This window comes from Grus americana, chromosome 1 (assembly GCF_028858705.1).
Source record: "Grus americana isolate bGruAme1 chromosome 1, bGruAme1.mat, whole genome shotgun sequence".
NCBI classification, from domain to species: domain Eukaryota; kingdom Metazoa; phylum Chordata; class Aves; order Gruiformes; family Gruidae; genus Grus; species Grus americana.
The window spans coordinates 207,983,503-208,005,659 of NC_072852.1; the positions used below are offsets into that span (position 1 = coordinate 207,983,503).

The window sequence follows — 22,157 nt, forward strand, 5'->3', positions numbered from 1 at the left end:
CCACCCCGCCACCCCCAGCATGGCGGCGGCGCCGGACCGCGGGCCTCTCTCTCCCTCCCTCCCGTCAGCCCGCGGGTCTCTCGCGAGCGCCCGGCGATATTTAAGCTCTCGGGCGGCCATTTCGCGCCCTTTGCGGCGGTGATGCGTGAGGTGAGGGTGGGAGTGGTGAGGCCGCGCTCAGCATCTGTTCACCATCCGCCGTCATCCGTGGCGCTGGAGCGGTGGCAGCGAGGCACGCGGGTGAGGGAGGAGGGTCGCAGCGGTATCGCGTCGTGTCCGCTCGCCGAGTGCTTCTGCCGGGGAGCCTGTCTGCCGAGAAGGGCCCGGGGCAGGCTGGCGGGCCGGCCTGGCCTGCCCTGGCGGGGATTGTATTCGATAGCGGGCTGTGTGGCAGCCCTTGGTGAGGCTTTTCTCGGGAGCGGTGCCGGCGAGGTATCAGCGGCCTGTGGTAACGGGGTGGGTGCCAAGTACAAAATGTCTGCCGTGGCGCCGGCCCCAGCGCGCTGCTGGCAGCCGAGCGCGGCGAGGTGGGGGCGAGCGGTACGTCCAGCGCCTTTCAACCTGAGGCAGATGTTGGTGAAGTAATCGATGGCTTTTTTGGGAGGAGAGAAGTTTGTGTGAAGTAATCGGCCAGTGACGTGTTGGTTTTCTTCCCTAAGAGACCTGTCTGGCGTGCGAGCTGTTGAGGCTGCAGTAGAGGCAGTAAATGATGCTGAGCTACCAACTGTAAGTACAAGCCACAGCCCGTGTAGTTAAGGGTGCTGTTGGTGCATGTGTCCGTGCTTTGACGTTAGGCTGTACTGTTTCTGGGTGTTGGGTTTGTTAGGTCTCGAGTGAAGCAATGTTAGTGGGGTGCCTGCAGTTCGTCCAGGGTGCAGGTTGCTGTCAAGTATCACCTTTCCTCACAGCGAAGGGCAGACTGGGCCTCTATGCTGCTATTTTAAGTGCATTAGGGTGAGTTTAAGGTTTGCTCTACTTCTAAACCTGCATTTAATGCAGCTTTGGAATGAAATATTTTCATTTTGAAAAATGCAATGGGGTAGGTTCTGCCTTGAACAGTTAAATGATGCAAAAAGTTATCTAAATGTAGACTGCCTAAAAGTCACTGATATATGGCTGCAGCAGATTTGTGATGTTTTTATCCTCTTTGTTCTGAAAGTAACTTTGAGGTCACTGTAGCTGTATGGGTTAGAGAAGAAATGGAACTTAATATTGTAAGCAGACATGGTTGTTTATGTACTATAGCCATTTGTTCTGGACTGCTATTATTTACTGCTAGTCTATATACATTTACTTATTTTCAGACTTCTCAATTTTTCTGTGGCATACCTTTGTCTTCACATGGTTTTGGGAAACCCTGAATCTGTGTAGTAATCTGTACTCTGAAACATGAAACTGTTATCCAGACAACAGTAGGTTATCTGGGGACATTAGATAAGTTCTGCTGTAGTGTATTCAGATGCTAAATTGTGTGTAACTACATTTGAAATGTTAATGGGTATGATGAAGGATTTGTGAAACTGTAAAAAGCACAGTAAAATTAAAGATACATATCTACAGGGCTAGTAAATGACTAACAAGCAGGTAAAATAACTCGAGGCTACTACATGGGAAGTACAAGTTCCTCTGCTGCAGGTTTCAGTCCCTGTTGTATAGACTTGGGCAGCTGAAGGGATAGATTGAGTTCTCTTGCAGATTCAACTGAAAATTAACATTCGTTTGTGGGGCTAGTCTCCATGGGGATTGATAACCAGTGAACAAATGGTTGATAGATTGTTAGAGCAGGAGGTTTTAACTATCATGTAGCTAGCAAAAGAACAGAAGGGAGAAGGCATTGCTTCTGATGGTGACACTCTCTTAGATCAGTTTAAAAATGTTATAAACCACAGTGAAGTGAGTATTTGCATAGGACTTAAAACTGCAATATCCTTACCAGTATAAAAAGCTGTTAGCTACATGTACGTGTGCTTATTTAAGGGAAAACTTGGCCTAGTAGGGAGAGGGTTAAAACATTTGGAACTCGTCTCTACAAGTTTCTGAAGAATCCGATGCAACTCTCAAGTTAGACTTGCTTTGAGCAGGAGTTGGATCAAAAGAGCTGTAAAAATCCCTTCTGACCTAATTATGCTATGAATATCTTGAGATAAGTGCCTGCAACTTAACTGTTACTCTGAAGGTTAATACATTTGTTCATGGTTCATAGGAAAATCTGTGTTGAAGTTTGCTCACAGGTTGTTCTAAGTTTACCCTGTTAGGTGGAGTGGTGGAAGGCTTTTTACCTAATTAGTATAGAATATTCTTTAATTTCTTGAATTCTCATTGATTTTTAGGGCAAACTGAAACATGACTGATACAGATGAATCCCAAGCTTCTGGCTCTGATTACCCTGATGCCCAAGAGCTAATATGCAGTCAGCAGAAGGAAGCATATAAGGTACATGCATGTGAAACAAATACACGAATGGAGTGTTCACGTTCAAGGCAGAAGAATGCTGCTCCTGAGGAGTCTTCAGATGAGCTTAACAGTGTACATAAATCAGCAGCTGCTTCAGCTGAGGTTTTCCTGGACAGCAGTGATTCAGAAATGTGAGTTTTTGTTTCTAGTTCATGTATGAATATGATACATCATAAAAATATACATTCGTTTGAAAATAAATTTTGTTTCTTCTTCAGCAATCTCCCTGCTGCTAGTGGCAGTGAATACCATCCTAAGTGCTCCATTGCACCTTCAAAGCAAAAAAAGAGATCTCAACCTTCAAGGCAACAAGCAGAATCTGTTGCAGGAGTGTCTGACAATGAAAGTTCAGATTCTTCTCTATCTCCTCAAAGTCCAGTGAAGTCATCGGAAACTTCCAAAAATCAGAAGTCAAAACTCAATTTGAAAGCCATTTTCGCCTATCACTTCAGAGGAAAGAAGTTTAAGGCTGCTGCACACCGAAAATACAAGGGTGGCTCAGGGAAAAAGAAGAAAAAGTATGAGAGCACTCACATGCCTACGGGGAGGCCGCCACTGACAGCCTCACCACAAGAGCAAAAGAGAAGGCTTCAAGATAGAGGTTTTCAATTCCCTTTTGTTGAAAAACATTATGGGAAGAAAGACATTCCCCTAAAGATGGTTCTTGGCTATGAGGTCAGTCCTGTCTTTTGTGGGATAAATGTCATTTATTTTTGTGCTTAGTTTAAAAATAGTGAATTTGAATTGGGCCTATTGTGCTGCTACCTGAGGTGCTACAATGTAACCAATTTTGTTATTTTTTTTGTTAAACAATATTTCATGTTGTCTGTTAATACCTTTAAGACAAACACAGCTAAAATGTGTGTCAATTTAATATTACAGTTCAGTTGATAATAGAAATGCTTTATTTATTTGCTTTATAGTGATATTTTTAAGATCTTACTTGATGCATTTTTCTTTAGCAAGCAGCTGCAAAGGGATATTTCCAGTACATTGAAGTGCTTAAATATGAAGAACATCTCAAAAAGGCTTTAAAAGCCCTTCAAGCTAGTGAAGACTTAGAAAGAGAATGTCTGGCAGTACGGAAACACAAATACTTAGATGATGAAGGCCCCATTTCCCCTATTCAGGAGACGAAGTAAGTTCAATCTGCTACTTTTACACTTGAGGAATTCAGGCAGTAATACAGTTTCTTGTAGTAGCAGGCAATTTTGTGACAGAGTTGTAATTATATCAAATTCAATTCCTATGCTTTAACCCATATTGATATTGTCTTTAACCTGTATCGATATTGTGTAATCTAAATGTGAATATCTGATTATGAAAACATTTATTTTGAAAGAAAACCATTTATTTTGACCACAAAAAGACTACAAGATATTTTTTAATTTTCTTTTTACTTCATTAAGCATTGCAGTATCATCTTAGGTCTTTTTTTGTGGTCAGTTGAGTTGAATGCAATAAAAGGATCAGTAAACCAGCAAGAATAATTAATGTTGTAAATATACTCAGCACCTTTAAAACTAGAAAGCCTGAAAGTGTAAAGGTACAAAAATGTCTTTCAGCTGTTGTTCACTTTACTAATCACTTAGACTGCTAATTTATGCAAGTTGAAGTATTTGGGTTAGCCTGTAAAATGAGTATATTAGTTTGCTATCTTACAAAAAAGCAAGAAACAACAAAATTTTGTAGAATAAATGCAAGCCAGCTCATCCAGACACTCAGGCTTTTTTTTGTATGAAATGAGTACTAAAAGACTTGAGGTTTTGGAACCAGTCTTCCTGGTGCCACTTGTTGAAACCATAGCACTAAAATGGCTTCATGTCTTTGTGGGGAGTTTTTTCTATCTTGAGAGAAAAACCTGTGGACGATAGTGGAATTGAATTTCATATTTGTGTTTCATGACAGTATGGAGATAATATTTCTCAGTTGTAGTATCAGGAAGATAGCTGTATACTCTTGTTAGCTGAGGCCTATCCTCTTATTTTCTTGGTTGTATTCTGCTTGTTTTCTAACTTCCTGACTTTCTAGCCTTTTTGCCAGTGTAATCCTAAGTATCTTAATACTACTATTGATGTCTGCTACTAAATCATTGTTCTGCTGCTAAGCACTGCTTCTGTCCTGCCCGTGTTGCTAGTTAGGATGCAATTCTGCTATCAGAAACTATCATTTTAGAACAACCTCATGTAGAAGTAGTATTATCTTACTCCTACAAGCTGTAGCACTTCCAAACACATTAAGAGAAACCAGGGATTGTGGTAGGAAAATAGTTAACGTTTTTTAGGTTGCTATGAAAGCACAGAGGTTGATTTGAATTTTTATATTTCAGTGATGATGATGACAGCTTGAATTTTGATAATCAAGACCACCTTGATGCCAGAGTAGTGGTGAGTAAATAAATATTCCTTAACTTCAGAAACTCTAACCTTCTTTGTCTTCTGAGGTTAAAAATTAGTAGATAGTGTTTTGAGTATTTCAGTCTGGATCCAAGCTCAAGAATTAACTGTGTGATACTTGTGAATCCTGGTCTGTAATGCAGAAGGAAGTTGTTTTGAGAGTCCACACTCTCTTCTTTGGACATAATGCTGGAACGTATAGGAATTCTGGAGTTCTCTGAAGAGTTCTTAAAGTTTGCAAAGTTACTACCAAAATCTTACCTTTTAAGTCTTAAAACTAGATTTGTGAATACTTCTGCCTTCCATTTTCATAGGAGAACAGCTCTTTCATTATAAGCAGCAAAATTCCTAGTAAGAAAAAGTCAAAGCCAGAAATGAAATGTGCAAAATCAACTGAAGTGATTGAAATAGAGGAGGAAGACAACTGTGCTGCTGAGAACTCTGGGCTTCTGCAAGGTTCACCTCTGTGAACAGAAAACTATCAAAGGAGGTGGCAGTGGTCATTCTTCAGATACCTTTTTCATGGCCTGCTTGGTTTAAAACCTGAGTCCGAAGTTGGTGTTGAGCTATCGACCAACCAACCTAGTCCCATTTGGCTTAAGGTGAGTATATTTGGCTTGCGTCAGAGACAGTTACAAAACAAGTGTAATCTGCCTTTTTGCTAAATTTTTAAGTGTCTTATGTGCTGTCCTGTATCAAATGTATAATATCCTTGATTCAGTGGCTGACAATCTTGCTGAAATGCTAGCTTCTGCAACTTGACTTCTGTTAACCAATGGATCATAGAATTTATGTAATTAAAAATAGGAAAACACTTTCCAAATATTGCAACATAGAAGCAGCACAGTATAGAAAAGTGTATGCATTTGTATACATACATATATACACACATGATCATGTTACAAATGCCAATTTGGATCCCTTTTCTCTTCCATAGCTGACTTTTTTGTGAGTGGTACTTGATGGATTATTTCTCTGTATGTTAAGGAAATGCAGGTTATGCTTTGAAATACTTTGAGAGCTAAGGGTTGAAGACAGAATTGAAGCTTAATGCAAATCTTTGTGCCAAGGGTAAAAATACAGAAGTGGTTAGTCAGCTTGGACAAAAGTCTATTGCAAAATATGGTTAATGCATTTAAATGATGATAAAAATCGATTTGTGTGACAGAGGTTAGCTATCCCATGTGCAGTAACTTTTCAGAAAACCAATTCTATACTCCTGAATTAAATACAATAATCTGAAGTTGTAAGTTATCTTAAAAGTAACTGTAGCAGCATAATGAATCTTGGATTAAAAGAATTTTTTTCCCTGTTGTCCTCCTCTGTCCAGAGTGGGGTCTGATGTGAACGTGACTAAGCAGATGATGAAAGCTCTTCATAATGACAGTACTTAACGAGCACTGCCCCAATTGTAAATACCTTTCTCTCAAGGTGTTTTAGACAGTTGGAAACATGACTAGTGAATGTTTAGAAATGGTCTGAATACAGCTAACTCCTAGATGACAAGGCTGGCTTGGTAGAAGTAGAAATAAATAAAAAAAAAGTTTAAAAAGTTTACTTGAGAATCAACAAGATTTAAAAAACAAAGGGTGATCTGTCTCACTCAAATACTAATAACCAAATTTCTGTCAACAATAAACTAACAGCTGTTCAGCAGGTAAAAGTAGTCTGTGCTGAACAGGGATATAGTCAGAAAGACTTAATATCTACTGGTCTAATTTCCTTCAAAATGTGATTGACAGTCTCAGATTTACAATATGTGCTCAGTATAATGAGAGCAGGACCAGTTGCATTCCTTATATGCTTGAATTAAGGTCCCAAATCTTTGTAAAGGAAGTTTGGGGTTTCCCAGTTGCAACTTGGTAGCTCTAGGGAGTAAGACTACAAAAATTACTCTCCAATAGTTGAAGATCACATTTAATATTGGTCCAGAATTAATGGCTAAATGTAACTCTTTCAGGCATCTACCTGAGAAATACTCTATGGCTTGAAAGACTCATCCTGGATCTAGGAGTGGGGTTCTTGCTTGGTAAGGCATAGCGAGGTGGTGTGTGGAGTCTTGCTCATTCTGCAGTTCACGTGATGAATTTTTCTGTTCAACTGCTGAGTGACTCAGAAATGAACTAAATTTCAATTCTGATTAGAACTGGATAAGTACACATGAAAATCAAGCTTATTACAGCTGTTAAATTGATTGCTGAAACCTAGCTTTTGGCTTTAGGAATCATCAGTTATTTGACCATATCCGATAGTTCTTATTCCTTTGCTTTTTTTCTTCTAGTTTATGTTGCTTTTGGAAGATGAAATACCACTTAGTTTTCTTGATGTGCAAGGTAAGCTGTTACTTGGTTTTCAGTTCTGTTTTCTTCAGGTAGCTTTTTTGTTTTACTTCAGAAAACGTTTTGTAAAAACAGTATTCCATAGTTGAAGTGAACACATTACAATGTTTTACAGATGTGCAAGTGCTCTGTGTGAAGCTTCTATGGTATTGAGTTCAGTGCAACATCTCTCTGATCAGTCTCACCAAAATTAGAGCCTGTAGCTTCTGCTTGAATGAAAACTAAAACTTTAGAGTTCTTGAATACCTGTATATTAAATGCAGTTTTTGTTAGAAGTTTATATATAGAAATATTTTAGTTTTACCAGATGTTGAATGCTGCAGGGCAGCTTAATCTGATTTGGTTTGGACACTGCCTGGCATCTTCTCTGCTGAAGATGTTGGAGAACTCCTGTACACTTAGTCTCCTGGCGATTCCTCACCCACGCTTTCTGTAGTGGGCTGTATTGTACAGTTGCAGCTTCTAATTGCTTTCCTGTGGTAAAATTTCATTGTAGTGGATGTCCCATGCAAGGCTGGGGGGGACAGCAGAAAGAAGCTGGTAGTCTTGCACGTATGTATTGTTAAAGCTGTGAAACTTCTTACTGTAGGGTGTTACCAAATTTGGGTGGCTTCAGGACAGTCTAGGAAATGGCATGGAAGAAAACGCCATCTATGATCACTGGATAGGAAAACATCTTTAACATGGGAAGCCCTGAGCTAAAGCTGGGCAACTAATGAGACCTTACAAGAACATACTTCATTAAGAGGATAGTAACAAGGCATCTTATTTGGCCAATGCTGTACTAAGGGTGCTGGACTAGATAACGTAACCGTTTGACACAGCGTAAATTGTTCTTATGACAGCATATCTGATCTTGAACTCCTTGCCACAGTTACCTTAGTCCAAACTATACCTGTCTCTAAAAATGGAAAACATAGTAGTGGAAGGTGACAGTCATTAATGGTAGGTATATAATAAACTGAGAAATAGCTTCAAATGCTGTTTAAAAATTAGTGGAAAAATTAAATCTGATGCATTCAGTCTGTTCTAGCACGTGTTCAGTTTTTGTCTGTTGCTGTAGACAAAAAACTGGAACCTAGTGCTTAGAAAAAACCCTTCTTTTGCAACCCACAGCTGATGTACGTATTAGTTGTGTTACTTATATGAAGGGACAATATTTGCATGTATTCAAACAGCAATTCATTCAAATACTGATGAATCTAGGGCATGAGTTTCATGTTTGGGATTTGCAGAAGTGTAGTTCAGTTACATCAGTTTCTTTCCAGACTTTACGGATGAGCACACCAGCTCTGCAGCAGCAAGCAGTTGTAACTTTTTTGGTGTGTTTGAGTTCTTATGGCTGTCTGCTGGCCTTCTGATGTACAAATCTGTTACTTCAGTGGACTTTTGTGGAACACACCAGTGAAAGAGGTAAACTTTGTGTTTCTTCTGCGCTTCAGCATGAGACTACTTGCTGTGGAAACGGTATTTTAAAGAAATCAGTAATCAAACTAATTTGTGCACTGTATGGTATCTGCACCCAGCAGTATCTTCCTGATGGGCTGTTCAAAAAGCAGTGCTACAGTATTTCAGCAGCTGGCATCGTTGGTTTTCATGCAGATGTGCTGGTTAAACTTGGTATTTCTGTTGAAACAAGTAGATTTAAAATTTCTTATTGGGAAGCTTGTCAAATACAACATTGAAGAACTGTTGAACTGTTATGGGATAAAAGTATAGTTAAATCAGTAACCTTGTTCAAAAATATTTCTTGTTAAAGGGCCTTTACTGTGATGTCTGGAACACAGTGGAAAGCCTCTACTTAAGGGTAAGTATTGAGGAATGGTTGTTTTTTCCTAGGTGGAGGTAGTTGGATAAGGATCATAAAAGCTTGTCTTAGCTTTTTGGTTGCCTTTTCACAAAGAAGCAATATTTTATTTTGAAAACACAAATAAATCCAAGTACCAGACATCTAGTGACATGTTTCTTTTAAAGTTAACTGGCTAGGCTTCAAAACCAGAAGCTATTCTGCAGACATTGTGAAGAGTTAATTGTTATGCCTCGTTATTCAGCAAATAGACACAACTCACTGTGTGTCTGAATTGAAAAACGTGGCTAGAAGAGTAACAGGTTATGCTTTCCTCACTGTAAAGTTAATTGCAGTGGTGACAATGAGACCTGTAACAGGTTTACTTAGTGGGACAGTTATGCAAATATAGTTAAAATGTAGCTACTGTAAAATCCCAAGGATTGGGTTGTTTTGATGTTTTTGAATTCTGCATCCTGCCTACTAAAGGAAGTAGAATTAATAGGTAGAGGAACAATACATGCAGTGCTGCACTCCTGTAGATGGTTTATTAGAGCATATTTTTAAGCTGTCTTGAAATGGTATGTCATAGGAGTTTTCTTTACATCACAGTACCAGCTGACTCTTAGATAATTCCCTTCTGTGCCATAGTCCTTCAGTTTCTTAAATTGCAGATTGATGTTGATAGTTGTGTGATAGACTGGGCCATGGCTCTGGTTTCAAAAAAAATGCTTTGTTTTGGCATTAGCATTGAGACAGTATAACTGGATACAGTCTGCCTGCTTCATATTCAGTATAAAAGTCTTAATAAATTACTAAAATACTGAAGAAACTTGTAACTATTACTCAGATGCAACAATGTACTTCCTTTTAGGAAAAGAAGTCCATGTGGTAGTCCTGTCTGAACTAGCATCTTGGTAAGTTCTTGTGACAGATTGTTTTTTCACCCTTGGCTGTTGCAGGTTAGCTGTCTTTAACTTTGTGAGCTGGCTATATTGCTGGCTTTTCTTACTGAAAAGATGCAGTTTTGCTTTAGAAAACATAAAAGCTAATCTTCTCCCAAACCTGAGAACGCTGTGAGAAAATTGTTGTGATGATTGGCAAAATGTTCAACTGCTCTGAAGAGAGTGAGTGAAGAACAGCCTTTCTGAACAAATCCATTACACGAGTGTCCTTTTCCTGTCCCTTTGTTCTGGGCATCCATTCTGAGTACTTAACAAGCAGTACTTTCTGTCAGTGAGCAAAGACCATGACTCTGACTTTTAAAAATAAACAGGAAATTAAGAAGAGCTGTCAAATAGGATAATGTTCAGACATTATAGTAGCTTTTTAAGTGTGATTACAGGGAGAGAGGCTATCAGAAATGTCTGCGATGATTAGGAGTCACTTAAGTACTAAGTACTGCTCTAGGTTCTGCTGGTTTGTATGCACATACGTGTCAGTTTGTAACTGTATCTTGCTTTCATCTTGCTTTTTCAGGTGGTATGTAATTAGAGAAAATGAGAGTAGAAATGCAGGATGCCATTTCACAGAAATCTGAAGCCCCTTCTTGGGTTAGTATGACATCTGAGGTTCTGCATATTCCTTAATGATCAGAGGGCTCTGTTTTTCAGTGGCTGGAAGTCTGTATCAGATCAAGCTTACTGACTTGTGGAGTGTTTCAGGGACTTGTTTTCAACACTATGTTACTGTATTTTAAAGTAGTATTTGCTGTGTTAAGTGAAGAATTTATTTTAACTTTGATTTGTCCAAAGAACACTCAGACAAATTTCTCAGTCAAAAAGGAGGTGGTCAGCTTAACAGCTTAAACTGATAGTTTTACTTCTACAAGGTACACTTAGGAGGAAAGTTACAGGAAGGATTTTGTTTGAGTACAATTTTGTAGTTAATTCCCTTTGTTTGCCTTTCAGGTAATGTTAAATTTAACATTAAAACTGTTACTAATACGGAGGAGTTACTTCATCTTCCCCAAAATGTTAGTGTATCATTTACCTTCCTCCTTCCCCCGAATGTCTTGAAACAAGTGAAAGGGCACTTATAGGATCTATACAAGATAACTTTCCAGTCTGCTTGATTTTATCTCTTCTGTTAATTTACAGTACCAGAAATGCTGAGGTCTATCCCGATAGGATCTCTTCTGTAGGTTCGTGTCGTTGGAAATGCCTCACAGAATAAACTTGTGGTTTCACTTTACCCATTGAACTACCTGTTAGCTCTGTGGGATAAAACTGCAAGACAAATGTTCATCTAGCATCCTAGGAACTGTAATAACATATTATGTTCTCCTTTAGGTACTGACTTGTGCTTTTGATACAAATGAAAGTGATTCAAGTGGAAAAGCTTGGTAAGAGCGAAAAGATGGTGTGTGTGAGGACTTAGGTGGAACTAACATGTTGAATTACATGGGCTGAACTTAATCTTCAGCCAGGTTTTTGTGCAGGTACCTGATTTCTAACATGATTTTTTTGTGGTTTGAGTTTTCTGGATGTCTTGAAACAATCTATTCCTCCCTTTGATCATGAAGGAGTGATTCTTTATCACAGCCAGTAATGTGCACTTGTGGCCAAGAAGGCCGATGGTACCCTGGGGTGCATTAAGAAGAGCATGGCCAGCAGGTTGAGGGAGGTTATCCTCTCCCTCTACTCTGCCCTGGTGAGGCCACATCTGGAGTTCTGTGTCCAGTTCTGGGCTCCCCAGTTCAACGCAGACAGGGAACTACTGGAGAGAGTTCAGCGGAGGGCTGTGAGGATGATGAGGGGACTGGAGCATTTCTTGTATGAGGAGAGACTGAGAGAGCTGGGTCTGTTTAGCCTGGAGAAGAGAAGACTGAGAGGGGATCTCATCAATGCTTATATCTAAAGGGTGGATGTCTGGAGGAAGGGGCCAGACTCTTCTCAGTGGTGCCCAGTGATAGGACAAGGGGCAATGGGCACAAACTGGAACACAGGAAGTTCCATCTGAATATGAGGAAAACCTTCTTCACTTTGAGGGTGACTGAGCACTGGAACAGGCTGCCCAGAGAGGTTGTGGAGTCTCCTTCTCTGGAGATATTCAAAACCCACCTGGATGCGATGCTGTGCAACCTGCTCTGGGTGATCCTGCTTTAGCAGGGGGGTTGGACTAGGTGATCTCCAGAGGTCCCTTCAATCCCTACCAATCTGTGAATCTGTTTATTTCTTGTTTTGGTGGCTGTAGTTTATACAAGCCAGCACTACGGTGTCTGTCTGAACTTGAAGTAACTTCATAAACATGCTGCATTTTTGTTGTGTGTCAAGTAGATGCTTGGTAGTTTCATACTGAGGAGCAATATTTAGGTTCTATCTTTGGGTTTTAAAGAGTTAATTTCTGAGCAGCTCAGCCAGTTTACTGATACACCATTAAAACTCCTGACTTCTGTTCTATAGAATGCAGAGCTTAAAGTAAAACAAGCGAAATATTCTGGAAGTATAAATCCTTCATGGTAGGAATATATAAAAATTTAACTCTGAAGCTGCTGTTCCTATTAGGTGAACTTCATGGAGTCTCTTTTCCCTTGGTTGCAGTGCAGTTTTTGTGAAATGAACAGTACATCAATTTAGCATATCAGTAGACACTAACTGGTGCATACAAAAAGGTCAAATGGTAGAATGAGCAGTTGTGGATGAAATACTGCTGCAGCTGTTGCACTGTATGGTATCTCCACCCAGCAGCATTCTCCTGATGGGATGTTCAAAAAACAGTGCTACAGGAGTTCAGCACTTGGCATCGTTGGTTTTCGTTCTGCTGTGTCTGTTAAGCCTTGTATTTTTGCTGATACAGTCTTTGTCCTCTGCAAAGATTTGAGTGTATTTACTTTCTATGTCATGTTCCAGTGTGAGAACTGAATACTGGCCTCTGGAACTGGAGAAGTGCATTCAGGTGTCTTGTGGTTTTTTTAACAGGTGCTTTAGGATACAGAACAAGGTGAACTTTGCTGTGTTAAAAGGAGGAGCTGTGGAAGAAAACCTGTTTGACAGGTAAGCACTGAGTTACTTGTCAGTTCAGAAGGTTTTGTGCAATTTTACAGAAGTTTGTGTATTAACTTGACATGTTTCTAAAACACTGAAACTTCAGTGAACTGTTTTAGAAGTCTGTAAAGTGGTCTAGTAGCAGAAATTACCAGGCAGTGGTAATGGATGTCACAGTTGTGCAGCAACTTGTAGTACTAGTTTCTGAATTAAATTGCTTCTGGTTGTGAGGAATTGTTCTGTACTTGGAGCTTTTAACAGATTTTAGGCTTGTTGGTGTACATGGCTTGTGTATTGGCATGATTGATTGGTTCTTAATGAGAAAGGATGGGCAACTTAATATTGATTTAAGTTCGTGGTAGTGAGAGTAACTGGTCATTACCAAGGCTGCTAGGATGTTGCCATTTCTGGTGAGCTGTGGACATGACCGTAAAGCAAGTCCATCAGACTCTTGCATTGCCACATAGTGTGGCACCAAGTCTGCTGGGAATAAAGCTTTAGTGTAGGTCAGAGTGCTCCCTCCTCCTGCTGTTGAGATGAAAGAGGAGGTTCCTGCTGAGGTGTAGGAATGTGGCTGGATCCTTGGGCACCTACAACACTTAAGCTTCAGAGGAACAAAAGTTCTAGTTAGAACCTTTGTAACTTGGACTCCAGAAGCTGCTGTTGAAAGGATGGTGTTTGTGCACACAGCAGCAAAAAGGGGAGAGACAAAAGGCTGCTCCTTGCAATTTACATCCCAACTTCACTTTGTTGTAACTCTTTACTGATAGTAACCAAATCTCTTTAACCCATAGTGTCTGCTACCCAGTCACTGCATGTCAGAGGGGTGAGAAGCACCACCTGAGTGCAACCAAAGCAACTCTGAAGGTAAGACTGCTTACCAAAATTGCTGGTACTAAAAAGAAATTCAAGGTCACTTCAAAGAGGGTTTGCACGGCTGAAAAACCAGCAGCTCTTAACGCGGTGACCACATATTGAAATCCTCTGCAGGATGCCACGGACACTTGGTGTGTGCTATGGTCTATTTATGAGGAGATACACCTTATGTAGTGAGGCCTTTTGGTGTGAAAAAGGATGTTTTTCTACTGCCCTGAGGTCTTTTGAGATGCGAATGTAGGGAAGAGGCTGCTCAGGTTCATTGTGAAACCAGTTGACTTTTGCAGCATGTGAAGTTGGAGAAGGACAGGTTGATACAGTCATGGCATGATCAGCCTTGTAACTTAATTGCTGCTTCCTGTGTCCCTTGGCAATATGATACATTACTAGAGCTGCATGGAAGCGCTGGAGTGGATAATGCTGGCACAACTAGGTGAGGGAGGAAGAAAAGGGCAGGGTGGGAATGCTGTGGGCACTCTGAGTAGTTAAAGGAAACAGAAGATGATGATAGTTGGGGAGCTGGCATAGGAAATCATGCTTTTGCCCCTGAACACTTCAGTAAGGGTTGTATGTGCATGTTCCCTGCACTACTGCTTTTATACCAGCACCATGTCCTGATATTCAGTTGCTTCAGACTAGAGGAAGCCATATTATGCCAAGTGTGAGGAGGACAATAGAGTTTAAATGGCTTTTCTTTGGAGTTCAAGTGCTAATAGATGCTTTTGCTCTCTCAGGTCCTGGTGATGTTGCTGCAAGTCTGCTGCAAAGAACTGCACAGCTCTTCAAAATAAAGAACCTTATTTGAGTGTTTTTTATTTCCTGTTGCTTTGCTTCTGGTCATATCATGAGAAAGGAACAAGAATAGTCCCACAGCCCTTGCAGAACCACTAGAGTGAAGAGAAACTATACATATTGTACCTCTACTCTGGGTTGCAGAAAGCTTCCACCTCACTTAGCACCATGCAATGACAGGCTGGTTGTGGCTTATTCTCTTAAGCAGGGGGTAACAAATTGCTTTAGTTACTGCAGTACATAACTCCACCATGGACTGAAAAAAAAATTGGTGAAAACAATAGCATAAAGTATAGTTAATTGCTCATCAGAAATATGCTAAGGCTTTTCTCTCCTGCATTTTACACAGAACCAGATTTAATGAAATGGCCTTGCTATTCCACCTGCTGATAACTAAATTCAACTTTAATAACTTTTGCTCTAAGCTCTGAATTGGAACTAGAAGTAGTAACAGTGTAAGGTTTTTATTCTCTTCCTATTTTTGCATGCTTTAAGGATGTACCTCTTGACTGCAGGAACCCACACTTCCTAATCTTAAATGATGTAATACAAAGAACAGATCAAAATTTCAGCTTCACAGAAGAAATTAATGCCTTGCATCCTGAGGATTCAAGTCATCTTAAGAACAACTTTATTTGAAAATCGTTTATATATGCATATTACAAGAGTTAGTGTGATCTAGTGCACATCAAGAAAGGCTTTTCCCAATGTCTTGAGACAAACCACATTTAAAATAGTTAATGTTTTACTGAGATCACTACAGAAGCAGATCACTGGTTTACTTACAGTTTTCCTACACCTTAAAGCTGAGGATTCCCAATGACTCCACAATTAATTTAACACAGACTTCATTAGTCAGTGGTCTCTTAGATGGTACCAATGCAATACTGTTCCTTGTTGGTCAAAGTCTTCTGCCAGTCACGGTGCTTTGCAAGTCCTCTTGGCTCGTAGTTTTTCCATCATTTTCTATAAATAAACCATGAGACTACAGTAGTGTAGCTTTGATGACTACAGTAAAAACAGTGTAATGAGGCAGATGATCCTACTGTATAACCTCAGCATCAGTAATGGAAGTGCAAGTCTGAGCAATGGTTCAGTTCCTGCTACTGCTCCAAAAAGCCCACAGATCTTGGGCAAAGTATGCTTATTTCTCTTACAAATTCCATAATTAACAGAAAATAAAACTAAAAAGAGCAGCAATTTATTCCACCACAAAACAGTTGAGGTGGTCAGTGTTAAGGGCTTGATGATCCTGACAGGCCCAAATCCTGCATTTCCTTCCTTCATAGAATCATAGAATGGTTTGGGTTGGAAAGGACCTCAAAGATTCATCTAGTTCCAACCCCCCTGCCATGGACAGGGACACCCTCCACTAGACCACATTGTCCAAAGCCCCATCCAACCTGGCCTTGAACACTTCCAGGGATGGGGCATCCACAGCTTCTCTGGGCAACCTGTTCCAGTGCCTCACCACCCTCACAGGGAAGAATTTCTTTCTAACATCTAATCTAAATCGACCCTCCTTCAGCTGTCTGAGGCCCAGCAAGGGGAGAAGGAGAATTAACAGCTTGATTCCTTGTGTTCAAGCCTCCTATTCCAGAGCAACTGCAGGCAAAGCCAGACAGGATTCTTGCAACCTTAATTTCAGGTGTGCTCAGCTAGGCAGAATCTTAAGCTACCCTCAAGTAGCCAACAAGGCCAGGAAAAAGGAGAGACTGCCTTTTAATGGAAATTCAGTCAAGTTTGGGCTAATAAAAACCTGTTGGTTTTTTGCCAAGTATACTTTCTAGCAGCTGGAGTCCCTAACAGCCTTTTTGCTTAAGCTCAAGTCACCAGAAAAATTCAGCCTGCGGCAGATGCCCTTAAAAGAAAATTCAGCCCCAGGAGTTACTTCATACTAGCCAGCACAGTCATGGTGTTGACAAGGAAATTCTGAAGTGTCGTACACCAATAGCATCACTTAAAATCCAGATTGGTTTGATGGTCTTTGAGTGCAACTGAAACACACCACAGAACTATGTCTCAGTTGGTCTGATTAGAAGCTCAGTGAACTCATGAGAACTAACCAGGTAAGAAGATAGGGTAGTAGGCTATTACCTTCTGAAACTCTTTAGCCTTTTCTCTGTTTTTAGCATATGTTTCTTGCCTTGTTTTTTCTTCCTTTCTGATTTTTACTTCTGCAAGTTGATTATAAAGTCTGTCAAAACAGGAAAAAAAATTTGTATCGTCAGGAGGGGAAGTGGCAAAGCAGAAATAAAGGTTTATACTATCTATCTCAATTGTTAGAAATTAAAACAGGAAATTGACTCAGTTCACCAATCAGTAATCTAGCATCACTTCAAATTCCTCTTCGGCTGCCTCTAACACACCAGCTCTGCCCAGATATTTCCCCAAGGCACATGTACCAAACACACTGGGCTCCTCTTCCCCCACCATTTTGGTGCTAAGCAGCATTCCATTCCCCCTTCTAGTTCCAACTAGAAGATCACGAACTGCTCTGACCAACCAGTAGCTTTCACAAGACACAGATGAGCTGCTTCTGTTTTTTTACTCCAAACTTCTCCCATGCACGTTCATGCGATACCTTGAAGTACGCTGGTGCATTTCAGTTTCTCCAGACTTCCTGTCCTCTGGAGAAGACACTTTCACTTCTCCTACTTTTTTCAACTGATTGGCAACTGCACCTTTTTTGTCTTTAAAAAAAAAAAAGCAAACATATCTTAAATCTCTAGTCCAGCTATCTCAAAAGTATGAGATATTTCAAAGATTTTTACACTACAAAACAAGAAACAGTTTAGCAGAATGGACACAATGGGGATGACATCATGTGTTGAAAATAAAATAAATCTTCATAGTCTCATTCATGAGGCTGCTGCCGGTACTTTAACCCAGCCGTGCTTCTCAACAGCCAACTCCCCATTAACAGACATTAGAGATGCATCAGTTTGACTTAATACAGCTGGTTTTTTTAATAAACAAATATAATTTGCAGAGGCACCTTACAACTGCAGAGGTGTGGGCAGAAAATACAAAGAGGGCTCATAAGGGTCTTTACAAGAGGTAGCCAGACAGTGGGGAAAAAAAAGGTCCCCACATCCCTGAGAAAACAAGTTAAAGAATATCCCAGTTTGCAATAGCAAAGATGCAACAAATGTGAAATCTCTTCTTCAGTATAAAAGCAAAAAAAGGATACCTAATGCTATAAACCTACCAGAGTTAAGGAGAGACTCCTTCTGCCTGCTTAACTTCTCAGACTTCTCTCTTTGGAACTGACTGGCTTCTGGCTTTTCATTTTCTCTCTCCTTGTTTTTTATTTCTTCTACTCTTTTCAGAGATTTCTGGATGAAATTCTTCTTTCTTTCTAAAAAATATTCTTGCAAACTTCCTGGTGTAGCTGCAAACTCCAGCAGCATCACTGAAAAACAAAGAAAAGTCTGAACATTTCTCTCTTTTACCAACAAGCAATATTACCACTAATAAGTCATGAATTTTCATGTATTTCTCCTCAAGTGCGGAGCTTGACTACTTTTGTAAATTGCGGTAGGAGAATGACATTGAGAGTGATGAGTAATCTTGAAAAACAAGCAGCAATTCAGACCTATAAAATGTAATAACTGTAAGCAGGTCTGCCAAGACAAATACTGCCATAAATACTGCCATAAATACTGCATCAAAAGCATCTCGATGCCTCAAAACATATCAAAGACCTGAGAAGGTCCTAACACGGTTCAGTTCTGTCAGTTCCTTCTTTCATGTTACTGCTGTTCATGTTGGACAAAAAAAATTTTCAATATTTTACTGATGTTCCACACTCATAACAGAAAAAAAACCCAAAACATTCTTTGACTACGGAGCTTGGAGACCAACACATAAAAAACAAGTGAAGGTGCATAAACTATATGACAACAAACCACAAAACACCACAGAATTTTTCAAATTAAGTAGTTACAAAACAAAAAAACCCAGTGTATTTGTAGATATTACAAACTTTCATCAAAGACAGCCTGACATAGGAAGAGACAGGTCAATACTTCCTTGTCAATAAGACACAATAAACCAGGGTCAAACATACTACAAGATGCATTTGCTTAAGTAAAAGCAGCTCTGTTTTCCAAAGGAGAGGTGTATATTTGTAGTATTAAAATCATTAATAAAAAAAGATCTCTTTCTCAACTTCAGTATATTGAAGTTACACATAATTACCTGCAGTTTGATGTGATGGAAAGTGACTGTCATTGGGACTCTGGGCTTTGGAAGAACTGTCGGGCCTTACAAACACTGAGTCATCTGCAGCTGGAGCTAGCGGTAAAAATTCTCTGTCCTGTTTCAAAAGGAATCAGTGATTGGAAATGCTTAAAACATAACACAAATGTGAGCAAAGGGGTAGTACTGTACCACTAGCACAGACCTGGTGCAAATAAAAGAGACAGACATACTCTCTTGCCTTTACAGCAGACGTAAGAAAAACATCAGAAATGGATCTTGACAGTAAGTATTAAAAAGCTACTTTCTAAAAACACTTTAAAAAAAATTCATTAAAGACCCTTTGCCCACCAGACTTCAACTGCTTGCTCTTAATACACGGCTGCATAATTTCATCTCCACTGAGAATGTGTGTTTCTTTCCTCCTGCTCTCTCTGATTCCCCCATCACCCTCTCACTTCAACTGCTTTAGAAAGACCCATCCTTAGGCACTTCTAGGATCTTCTCTAGATGCTTCCTGCAATTGAAGTGTGATTTCACCTAATCTATTCATCTATCAGACACACAGTACTTGGTTCTACGTTATTGCTTCAGCACCCAAACTTTCTCTCATTACAAACCAGTCCCTCTACATTTTACGGCCTTTGCTTTATATAAAGAAACGGCAAAAAGCATGCCACAGGCAAGTTAAGTATGGCAGAATGACAAGCTGGTCATATTTTCCCCATAAACTAAGAACTACTGTGTGGGTCTGGGGCAGCTCCATCCACTACATAGGGGATTTTTTTTTTCCCCGTTTAGTTTGTAACTTCTGTTTTGTCCCACCCTCTCCCCTCATCCAAATCTTCACCTTAATGGGATACAATTTAGTCTTGTAGTCACCAGCAAGATGGTTCTGTTTCTCAGCAGCAGAAGTCCTCCCAAACTCTACCTACACTGATATAACAAGGTAGTGATGTTAAGGAGTAGCCCAAGTCTTTAAGTTCTATCAGATCTGTCCAGAAAACCTAACATCAAACTAAGATGATCCAACACTTGCTAAGCACAGATAACCCGATCCTCTCGTTTTACAACAGTGGATTAACAGCCACGGTGGGGCCTCTCCTCATTACGATTAAGACTAGGTTAAAATCAGAATTATATTAGATAATAAAGACTCACCTCAGTAAAAACAGTAAATTCAGACTGATCCACACATGCTGGGTTATTGATTTTATCCTCCTTAATTTTCTCTTGGTTAGTATGTTCAATGTCTGATTCTGCGATACTGATGTCATTTGAGCTTATCAGAGTGAGTTCAGGTTCCTCCATAATACCACGCCCTGACTCAGTCTCCTAGAAAAAAAAATTATACAAGACATCAGTGTAAAAAAAGACAAAATAATAATAAAAAAATAATCACTATTTCCAGCTATAGCAACAGCTGTTATCTTGACAGAAAGAAGAGGCTCATTCAACAAGTAGAAGAAAGAATATCTGCCCTCAAGCAATAAATGAAATACAGGAAGAGCACTTTGCCTGAGGTACTGATGTATGCAAACTCTGGAACCTAAGTCTAATGCAAAGTGGTTCATCTACCAGTGTTTAAAAACCCAAACAAATAAAGCAACCAACCAACAACAGGAACACCACCTCTCCTCCACTCACTTCAAGTTTAAATTACTTCGTTCTAGGGCAAACTTTTTTTTTTAAAGCTACATCAAATCTATTTCCCTAAGTTTGCTTATGCTTTGGTTAAATTATTTACCTCCTTCAGGACTCTAAATGGGGACGGGGCTGCTCAGTTAAGTACCAGTGCCACGTAATACAGATGCACCTGCTATACCAACTGATGCTAAGAGAGGGAGATGCAATAGAGATACCATAGCTCCTCCAGCAATCATGGGAACTCCAGCTCATTTGAACTACTGCTCATTATTTCAGTGCTATGATCTGAAAGAAGTAGTAGGGCAGAAGTCCAGGAAACACACAAATCAAACTAGAACTGTAAAATCAACATTTGCTAAGTTTTCAGATATTAAAGGTCTAAAATAACTTGGTGCAACAACAAAAACACCCAACAAAAGCCTGCACAAATTACTGCTTCTGGAAATCTGTTTTACTCACCCAGACTGGAACACAACATGAGCTTCTGGGCACAGAATTAGAATGTTCTTCATGTCTTTCCAGGAAAGAACCATTCTGTTGTACGACAGCCTGTAAATGGATGTTTAAGTCTTCCAAGTTGGTTTCTCTGGGAACCCTTGAAGATTTTTTTTCTTCTGGAAAGCCTCGATCTGGCTCCTTAATACTTGTATTGCACTGAGAATCCAGTTCCACAGCTTTACTTGCTTCATGTACATGAATTGATTTTTCAGGAAGCTTCACATACTTCTTCTCAAATGCCTCCACAGGCAATTTTTCAGAAGACACAGTCTCTTTTAACTGTTGAGGGAAAGTTTCATCCACCGTAACTGGTGTGGTATTTAGCTGACAAAATGATTTTTGCTTTTCCAGTGGATTCAGACTTTCATTTCGCAGATCTTCCATCGAAGACTGGAGATTAATATGTTCCATATTTCTTGCCAGTTCTTCATATTCTCTGGCAGATGAATTACAGTTCTCATTGCCCCATTTCTTAAGTCCAGGGGTTTGTTCAAAAGATCTCTGTAATACAGCATTATGGTCTGCTGGCTGATCAGCATTCTGACAGTGATCGCTCAGAGTAGATTCTAATTGCAGTGGGTGAAAAGATTCTTCAGATCCTGTTTCAAAAATTACCAAGAGTCAAAATTCTAGCTAACACAAGAGAATTTCAAATTTAAAGAAATCCCTACATTTTACTGAAAGGTCTCATTATGGATAATAAGAGGTCTAGTCAATACAAGAAACATTTTGTTTAAAAAAAGTCAAGTTTCTCCAAAACGTAATACTATTAACATTACATAAAATGATTCCTTCACTGTACACAAAACTTCAAGAAACAACAGTTTTTGTTGCTTCTAGAATATGTTTAGGGACAGAATTTGTGATGGTGCTGACATAACCACATTGACAGTCAATGGCTTTTACAATTTATACTCTGTAAATCAAAGTCCTTTGAGTCCCTTTTGGGCCTCCAACAAAGACTCTACGAGAGGAAGAAAACAATCCAACACACCATCACTTGGGCAGAAGCTCTTTAAAGTAGAAGAAAACATCCAAATTGGAACAATGATTGCTGTCCCTACAAGTTACAATATTGCCCCCTAAACTATCTTTCCCTTAGGATCTACACGTACAAATCAAGATATTATTTTTCTTCCAGAAGAGGCGGGAAAAGAGCAAGATTGGCTATCAACATTTT

The 22,157-nt window shown here is 39.7% G+C and overlaps 2 protein-coding genes and 8 non-coding genes across 17 annotated transcripts in view; 9 read left to right on the forward strand and 1 right to left on the reverse strand.

The window, feature by feature from the left end:
• The first annotated feature begins 100 nt into the window (after positions 1-100).
• Positions 101-14,648, forward strand: TAF1D (TATA-box binding protein associated factor, RNA polymerase I subunit D). 6 transcript variants are annotated; one of them, XM_054818123.1, is made up of 17 exons: positions 101-240; positions 660-726; positions 2,331-2,585; positions 2,673-3,129; positions 3,417-3,592; positions 4,784-4,841; positions 5,165-5,452; positions 6,811-6,879; positions 7,132-7,183; positions 7,686-8,602; positions 8,949-8,996; positions 9,850-9,892; positions 10,455-10,528; positions 11,267-11,319; positions 12,896-12,970; positions 13,756-13,828; positions 14,572-14,648. In XM_054818123.1, exons 3-7 carry the CDS (start codon positions 2,344-2,346, stop codon positions 5,318-5,320), a joined length of 1,089 nt encoding a protein of 362 aa, XP_054674098.1. In that variant the 5' UTR covers positions 101-240; positions 660-726; positions 2,331-2,343; the 3' UTR covers positions 5,321-5,452; positions 6,811-6,879; positions 7,132-7,183; positions 7,686-8,602; positions 8,949-8,996; positions 9,850-9,892; positions 10,455-10,528; positions 11,267-11,319; positions 12,896-12,970; positions 13,756-13,828; positions 14,572-14,648. The 6 variants fall into 6 exon arrangements, with proteins under 6 accessions (XP_054674098.1, XP_054674114.1, XP_054674079.1 ...); XM_054818139.1 differs by having other exon boundaries at positions 8,458-8,602; XM_054818104.1 differs by lacking the exon at positions 6,811-6,879 and having other exon boundaries at positions 7,686-7,741; positions 8,458-8,602.
• On the forward strand, positions 6,924-6,995 carry LOC129201996 (small nucleolar RNA SNORD5). Its single transcript, XR_008575576.1, has one exon. It is a non-coding gene; the product is annotated as a small nucleolar RNA SNORD5 (small nucleolar RNA).
• LOC129201990 (small nucleolar RNA SNORA40) lies at positions 8,221-8,347 on the forward strand. Its single transcript, XR_008575569.1, has one exon. It is a non-coding gene; the product is annotated as a small nucleolar RNA SNORA40 (small nucleolar RNA).
• LOC129201982 (small nucleolar RNA SNORA8) lies at positions 8,691-8,829 on the forward strand. The gene has a single exon (XR_008575559.1). It is a non-coding gene; the product is annotated as a small nucleolar RNA SNORA8 (small nucleolar RNA).
• Positions 9,226-9,357, forward strand: LOC129201985 (small nucleolar RNA SNORA1). The gene has a single exon (XR_008575563.1). It is a non-coding gene; the product is annotated as a small nucleolar RNA SNORA1 (small nucleolar RNA).
• LOC129201981 (small nucleolar RNA Z40) lies at positions 10,059-10,132 on the forward strand. The gene has a single exon (XR_008575558.1). It is a non-coding gene; the product is annotated as a small nucleolar RNA Z40 (small nucleolar RNA).
• LOC129201987 (small nucleolar RNA SNORA18) lies at positions 11,085-11,216 on the forward strand. Its single transcript, XR_008575565.1, has one exon. It is a non-coding gene; the product is annotated as a small nucleolar RNA SNORA18 (small nucleolar RNA).
• LOC129201983 (small nucleolar RNA SNORA8) lies at positions 12,637-12,775 on the forward strand. Its single transcript, XR_008575560.1, has one exon. It is a non-coding gene; the product is annotated as a small nucleolar RNA SNORA8 (small nucleolar RNA).
• LOC129201984 (small nucleolar RNA SNORA25) lies at positions 13,872-14,001 on the forward strand. Its single transcript, XR_008575561.1, has one exon. It is a non-coding gene; the product is annotated as a small nucleolar RNA SNORA25 (small nucleolar RNA).
• A 597-nt stretch (positions 14,649-15,245) lies between the features above and the next one.
• CEP295 (centrosomal protein 295) overlaps positions 15,246-22,157 on the reverse strand; it is a 44,905-nt gene continuing 37,993 nt past the window's right edge. For 2 of the 3 annotated variants that reach the window (XM_054818084.1, XM_054818071.1), the window contains exons 23-29: positions 20,939-21,576; positions 19,994-20,167; positions 18,833-18,950; positions 17,841-18,044; positions 17,214-17,322; positions 16,727-16,826; positions 16,011-16,626 (exon numbers count right to left, since the gene is read on the reverse strand). In XM_054818084.1, coding sequence (XP_054674059.1) covers positions 16,540-16,626; positions 16,727-16,826; positions 17,214-17,322; positions 17,841-18,044; positions 18,833-18,950; positions 19,994-20,167; positions 20,939-21,576 — 1,430 coding nt within the window. In that variant the 3' untranslated portion in view covers positions 16,011-16,539. Of the gene's footprint in view, positions 15,596-16,010; positions 16,627-16,726; positions 16,827-17,213; positions 17,323-17,840; positions 18,045-18,832; positions 18,951-19,993; positions 20,168-20,938; positions 21,577-22,157 lie in introns of those variants that run through there. The other variant, XM_054818079.1, reaches the window with a different exon arrangement.

Bases quoted from the DNA above. Each gene is read 5' to 3' on its own strand.
- TAF1D (XM_054818123.1), top strand. From the start codon at position 2,344: ATGACTGATACAGATGAATCCCAAGCTTCTGGCTCTGATTACCCTGAT. The intron at 3,130-3,416 runs GTCAGTCCTGTC...ATTTTTCTTTAG, and splicing joins AGATGGTTCTTGGCTATGAG to CAAGCAGCTGCAAAGGGATA. The intron at 4,842-5,164 runs GTGAGTAAATAA...CCATTTTCATAG, and splicing joins ACCTTGATGCCAGAGTAGTG to GAGAACAGCTCTTTCATTAT.